This window comes from Anomaloglossus baeobatrachus, unplaced genomic scaffold, assembly GCF_048569485.1.
Source record: "Anomaloglossus baeobatrachus isolate aAnoBae1 unplaced genomic scaffold, aAnoBae1.hap1 Scaffold_787, whole genome shotgun sequence".
NCBI classification, from domain to species: Eukaryota; Metazoa; Chordata; class Amphibia; order Anura; family Aromobatidae; genus Anomaloglossus; species Anomaloglossus baeobatrachus.
The window spans coordinates 1-7271 of NW_027445170.1; the positions used below are offsets into that span (position 1 = coordinate 1).

The window sequence follows — 7271 nt, forward strand, 5'->3', positions numbered from 1 at the left end:
ATCAATACATATATTTCATATACTATAAATGGTTACAATTTTTTTTGTATGAGAGGAAAATGAAAGGATGGGAGGGGTAAGAATATTTTATTAGGGAAGAAAGCAGGGGAACAATGAGGTAAGTGGGTACTATGGAAAGAGGTTGTGGAAACATTCCTGGTTATTTAGTTCATGTTAAATATTTTTATGATCGGTGATTAATATGAACAGTTTTAATAGATGAGTCTAATGTTTAATGATGTCCATGGCTTGTAATGAAAGAAGGTTATGAACAGTGTAAAGTTAATTAAAAATATTTTTATACACCACATTTTGTGTAAAGATCTTTTCACTCTCTTTAAGTAACTTTCCTTGTAAAGGTGTGTCAAGAACTTGTACTTTGACGTTGCATCTCATTGTCACTCTTGAAAACGCAACGTACAGTTGTCCATGGCCAAAAACTGGTTCAGGTAGATATATGCCAACACGGTGTAGAGTTTGGCCTTGTGACTTGTTTATTGTCATGGCAAATGCAGGTTTTAGGGGAAACTGACGACGGCGAAGTTTAAATGGAAGGCGAGTGTCTGAAGGACATATATCAATACGTGGAATTAACACTTCCTTTTCTTTAGCTGATCCAGTGATGACTCTTGCTTGAATAAGGTGTGAATACATTCCAGTCACAATAAGGCGCGTTCCATTACATAGTCCTTGTTTGGTATTTAGATTCCGGAGCAACATAACAATGGTTCCAATTTTAAGTTGAAGTATGTGGGATGGCATTCCTGATGGTGTTACACTGTTTAAAAATTCAACGGGATAATGTTCACGTTCATCTTCATTATCTACATCGATTGAATCATCACTTTTGTACAACTTATATTCACCTGGCATGCGATCCATTACACGGGAATTTAGTAGAGTAACGTCTTCATTTTTGGCACATAGAATTGCATAGGAAGAGGCTTTGTTAACATTGTTTTTGTCGTTAATATCAATGTTCAAACGTTGTCCAAAAACCTCAGTTACAATGCAGTCTTTACATAACATGTCTTCAGGTATTTCTATAATGTCTTCTCCAAGGTTATATTGATTGGTAAGTTCACCGTTACCAAGTTTCAGAAGCCATTTGCTGTAATCTGGATCAGTAGATCGCATGTTGTTAATTAGTTGGAGTTTGGTAAAGTTTTTCCAAAGTTCTGACATTTTTAAGCTGGACTCAATAATATCTGTTCTTGTTCCACTTGGTATAACTGGAAGGCATTGTCGAAAATCTCCCCCAATAACAAACACTTTTCCACCAAATGGAATTACATTTTTTTCTGCTACCTTTGTGGTCATTACTTCACGTAGAAGTCTGTCAATTAAGGTCAAAGCATATTTGGAGGCCATAGTGCATTCGTCAATTATTAAAAGACTTGCATTTTGTAAAAGTTTTCCTGCTACTGTATCTTGTTTGATTCGTGAAACGGATATTTCATTGACTGGAACTGGGATGCCAAATAGTGAATGCATAGTGCGACCTTCGTTTAATAGATTTGCTGCAATACCTGTTGTAGCAGATGTCAACACTTTTTTTCCCAACCCTCTAACGTGATGTATTAAAACATCATAAAGGTATGTTTTGCCGCTTCCTCCAGGACCGTCAATAAAGAAACATTTAGGGTTCGCATTTCCTTGGTTAAGAATGGCACTTAAAATGGTGTCATATGCAATTTGTTGTTGTTCATTTAAGGAGATTCTCAGCTCTGTTGCTAACAATAATTCTGAAGATTCATTATACTGCGGAGCTTGTGGAAGTTGTATTTCAGGGTGTGGCAAATTAAAGTCAGCATACGTTTTTCCATGTAGTAATAAAATATTTTGGACATCTTGCATGGCGTAAGCTTCACATTTGCAACAATGACCAGTTTGGTTGTGAAGATGTAAGCAGTAATCTTCAATTAGATTTTCTTTGAAAAGTGTCCAAAGTTGATCAGGGTTTGTAGGGGGGCCAAACACGCAAATGTAGGCAAACAATTCACGAAGTTGCTTAGGCATATGTAGGGTTACTGCGTCTTGTAAAGTAAGTTTCCAAACTGTATCATCAAATAGAAGTCCCAAAGCCAAAGCTGCAGCTTTAAATGTATCATGTAATACTCCATGAACGGTTTTTAAATGGTTATAACTTGTAGCTCCTCTGACATGCAGTAGTAAGAGGCGAAGGCAATATCTTTCTTGATCTTTGAGACTAACAGTATACATGCGTCCAATTATTGTGCTTACTCCACGTAGTCTTGGATTCCAAGTTTTTTTCCAAACATAATGCTCTGGAATCTCTCGATACAAATATTGCCTTGCATTTTTATCTCGTTGGTTTAGCAAAAACCATTCTAGTAATGTTGAGGTTGTGGTTAAAGTTTTGGACACATCTTCGACTTGAGCATCTTCAAAAAAATAAAGTTGTTGTTGATGTGGTAAATGAATAGCTAATCGTATAATGGCATGGGACTGTGAATGCATTGGAAAGGCAAATATTCGCCACGCAGCTTCGGGAGCACTGACATATCTTGAGTCTACAAAAGTTGAAGATTCATCATGGTTCAGAGTTTTCTGTTGGATTTCGACATTAGCTTTGTCATGGCCTTTGTAGATATACTTAAAAAGATATTTAACACTTTTGATTGAACCACAGATTTCCACGTTGATGTGACAGTTGTAGCGTTTTAGTAGGTATGGATTGTATGGAACTATCCATGAGTTATTGATATGTTTATTTTTGTGAACAATGTTCTCAATATCTTGTCGTCGGTATGATGGGTAGCCATCTAAATCTTTAACAGTGTGCTGTTTTAAGTCCTTTGGAAATTTTTTAGTACATTTTCCATTTTGCATGCATGGACTTGCTGGATTAAGAACTCCACATGGACCATGAACCATATGAGACACTACAATGTCATAGAGCTCTGGATATTGTTGTTGGTTAGGAATCTCAGCCCATACTATGTTGTCGATGTCTTCCTCAGTGTGAATCTTAGAATTGGTGTCTAAGATAAGGAGAATATGTGCATGTGGTAGACCTCTTTTTTGAAACTCGATGACATGAACCATTGCTATGACTGTTCCAAACAGGCCATTTTTGATGTCTTGTAAAAGGCTTTTTAGTTTTAGCCGAAATATGCGTGCAACTAAGTCAGGCCTATGTTCTACGTGTTGCCATGGTTCCAGATGCTCGGTGATTTCAACCCATTTGGGATTACAGGTCATGGTAACAAAAATGTCTGGTTTTCCATACTTAGTGACTATTGCCATTGCATCTTGATAACGTTGTTGCATGTTGCGGGGGCTTCCTTCAAATGACGAAGGTAGAATAACTGTTTTGCCAATAGGTATTCCCTTTTCAATTGATTTTTGTTGCAAATGTTCTTGAAGAACACAGTAGTCTTCTACTTTGAGGATTTTTTGATTTTGTCTTATGTAATTCAGGCGATTAGCTTCTATTTTAACATATGCATCTACTAAGTACTGTTGTGTTAGTTTTCCACCGTTTAAAATTGGATTAAAGTGATTGCGGACAGAGAGTTGAAAACTGTAGTATTGCAGTTGTGTTATTCTTCTAGTAGTACCTTGTTGTTGTAGGTTTTCATGCCAGCCTTGATCACCTCTTGGAAAGAAAAGCGGATATAGAAGAGCATCAAGGTTGCTGTGCAAAATGCTAATCCGCTGTGTTTTAGGAAGTAAAGGGTTGTTTTTGTCTGGGTGAAGATGAACTAATATATCCCTGTTAAAAGGAGGCTCTCCATCATCATTTTGGAAAACTACTGCGACCTCACTAATGCGTGGTTTGTTGTATCGCCGTGGATCTTGTCCACGTTCTTGTTTAATGGCCATGACAATAGAAGGCATTGAAGTTCCATATGTGATAGCCTTCTGTTCTTCTTCGGCTTCTACGTCTTTTAGCATGCGATATGCAGCTGCAAATGGATTGATTTGTTGTAAAAGTTGTGCAATTTGATGCATCATTTCAGTATTACACTTTTTGTTTTCGTGAACAGTCAGCCGTTGTTCTGTTGCTTCATTTGGATCCAAAATGTATAATTGAGCATATTTTGGAGTTTGGCCCATTTCTGGATGAAGTGTCCCTGTGCGGTGGTAAATTTGACCATGAATTTTAAAACAATACGGGCCAAATCCTGGCGGCGGTGCAATATTGGCTCCAAATGAAGCAAATGCATGTGAACTGTTGATGCTTCGGATATTGTCCATAAAATTTTTACTGTGTGGATGACTTCCTTTCATCAATTGCTCTAACAGATCTGAGTATTGAGGTATGGGCAACTGAATTTTCCCTTTTTGGCAGCATTGAGTGAACAGATTGTCTGCTGGTTTTTCATCGGTAAAATTGTGCGAGTTGCATTTGGAGCAGAGTGAATTCATCTTTCCACAGTAATGCTGAATAATTGTATTTTCATTATGTGTTCTGCTGGCTGTAAAAAGTTGAATATTGTGTTGAGTTTGGCTGAGATGGTAGATCATTCTTTTGTGATGAATTAGGCGATCATGTTGTTGTCTTTTTAGTTTGGAAGATGGGGATTCCTGTCTCCGTTGTTGGCTGTGGGCTTCTGCATCCTGAGCTTGTCTTGCAGCAGTTTGTTGTGGTGTCTCTTGTTTTCTACGTTGTGTGTGAGCTGTGGCATCTTGTGCTTGTCTGTCCACAGTTTGTTGAAGTGTCTCTTGTTTTCTACGTTGTGTGTGAGCTGTAGCATCTTGTGCTTGTCTGTCCACAGTTTGTTGAAGAGTCTCTTGTTTTCTACGTTGTGTGTGAGCTGTAGCATCTTGTGCTTGTCTGTCCACAGTTTGTTGAAGAGTCTCTTGTTTTCTACGTTGTGTGTGAGCTGTGGCATCTTGTGCTTGTCTGTCCACAGTTTGTTGAAGAGTCTCTTGTTTTCTACGTTGTGTGTGAGCTGTAGCATCCTGAGCTTGTCTGTCCACAGTTTGTTGAAGAGTCTCTTTTTTTTCTACGTTGTGTGTGAGCTGTAGCATCTTGTGCTTGTCTGTCCACAGTTTGTTGAAGAGTCTCATGTTTTCTACGTTGTGTGTGAGCTGTGGCATCTTTTGCTTGTCTGTCCACAGTTTGTTGAAGAGTCTCTTGTTTTCTACGTTGTGTGTGAGCTGTGGCATCTTGTGCTTGTCTGTCCATAGTTTGTTGAAGAGTCTCTTGTTTTCTAAGTTGTGTGTGAGCTGTGGCATCTTGTGCTTTTCTGTCCACAGTTTGTTGAAGAGTCTCTTTTTTTCGACGTTGTGTGTGAGCTTGAGCATCGTGGGCTTGTCTATCGGAAATTTGTTTAGGTGAGGCTTTGTGTCGACATAGTCTTTGAGAATTAGCTTCTCTGGCTTGTCTTTCAGTAGTTTGTTGAAGTGTCTCGATGTTGCGACGTTGTTGTCGCATTGATGCTGCTGCTATTTTTCTATCATGTTCGCTGGTGTATTTTCGCTTACGCCCCCTTGTAAGACAGAGCTCGTCAAGTATTCTTGAGTGAAGCTGTAAAAGGCAGACAGATAGACGAAATAATACAGTTAGACTGTTGAGTGAAGTAAAGGATTTTTTTGTTAGAGTACTGTGCATGAGAGAAGGTGTTGAGTTGACTTGTGAGAGCTATGTTGCACTGTGTTACTGAGCAGGTCTTTACAAATGTTGCTGAAAGTATGTTACTACATGGTTTACATTATGTGTGTGTTCCACGTGGAAAAACTGTAGGAGTGTGGGAGTGTTTATCGTTGTGTTGTGACCTTCTTTGTGGGCTACGATACAGCAAGGTATGTGATGGGTAGAAATCTGGATAGTTTTTTGCGTTGTTAGTTGCCTCCATTTGTAATGTAAGGCAGTTGATGTGACAGTACTTGTCCCGTTGCTAAGGGGGCGTTGGCTTATAGAGAATGCATTGGGGCATTAATTTATCTGCGCAGGCAGATGCAAACTGGAACCAATGGAGGCAAGACATGTTAGTGAGGTGGGATGATTTTGGTAGTTACTATGTGTATTTTGTGTGTGTCCATTCTCTTCTTCTTCTGACTTACCTCTTCATTTCTAATTTCTTGTGGTGTCTCCTGTTGTGTTGGAAGTGCGGGAGGTGATACTTCCAAGGCTTGTCTGTTGTCCTTTTTTTGAAGATTATCTTGGTGTAGCTGTTGTGTGTGAGCCGTACCCTCGTGGGTTATTGTGCAGGCAGTTTGTTTACGTGTGTCTTGTTCTGGAGGCTGTGTGCTAGCGTTGGCATCACATCGTTGTCTGTTGACCTCTTGTTCTATTTGCCTTTGTTTTTGACGTTGTAGTTGCCTTCTTTTTGCTGCAGCTGCTTTTCGTTCCTGGTCGGTGGTGTACTTGCGCTTCGGCCCCATTATAAGGCAATCAGTGTAAATCGTGCTAGACGTAATCTGAAAAAGACACGAAAATTGCAAGACATGGCAAATGATATGGTAGACTACAGGCAAGAAGTATGTATTCAGCAGCATGTTAGTTTTTTTTTTTTTTATAGGATTTTGAGAAAGGTATGTAGCAGTGGTTATGAGGTAAAGTCTTGAATAATGATGGTTCATTTATTGCTTGTTGGTGTTCCGCTGTGCAGCACGCATCAGCGTGTTTGACAGCGGAAGATCATCGATCTGAATGGGCATGGAACCGGCATATACTGGTAACTATGGTAAACGATCAGGTAAGTATGCAAAGCGCAAAACTCTAGAAGTGTGGGAGTGTTTATCATTGTGTAGTGAGCTTCCTTTGGGGGCTACGATACAGCAAGGCATGAGATGGGTTGAAATCTCGTTACTTTTTAGAGGTGTTAATTGCTTCCATTTGTAATATAAGGCAGTTGATGTGACAGTACTTGTCCCATTGCTAAGAGGGCGTTGGCTTATAGAGAATGCATTGGGGCATTAATTTATCTGCGCAGGCAGATGCAAACTGGAGCCAATGGAGGCAAGACATGTTAGTGAGGGGGGATGATTTTGGTAGTTACTATGTGTATTTTGTGTGTGTCCATTCTCTTCTTCTTCTGACTTACCTCTTCATTTCTAATTTCTTGTGGTGTCTCCTGTTGTGGTGGAAGTGCGGGAGGTGATACTTCCAAGGCTTGTCTGTTGTCCTTTTTTTGAAGATTATCTTGGTGTAGCTGTTGTGTGTGAGCCGTACCCTCGTGGGTTATTGTGCAGGCAGTTTGTTTACGTGTGTCTTGTTCTGGAGGCTGTGTGCTAGCGTTGGCATCACATCGTTGTCTGTTGACCTCTTGTTCTATTTGCCTTTGTTTTTGACGTTG

General features: G+C 39.5%; 1 protein-coding gene across 1 annotated transcript; it reads right to left on the reverse strand.

Annotated features, from left to right (window-relative positions):
- Positions 1 to 378: 378 nt before the first annotated feature.
- LOC142288129 (uncharacterized) lies at positions 379 to 4395 on the reverse strand (the record flags this gene model as incomplete). The annotated part of the gene is made up of 1 exon (XM_075333491.1): positions 379 to 4395. A coding segment is annotated over exon 1 (4017 nt), but the record flags the coding sequence as incomplete, so codon positions are not given.
- Positions 4396 to 7271: the final 2876 nt, after the last annotated feature.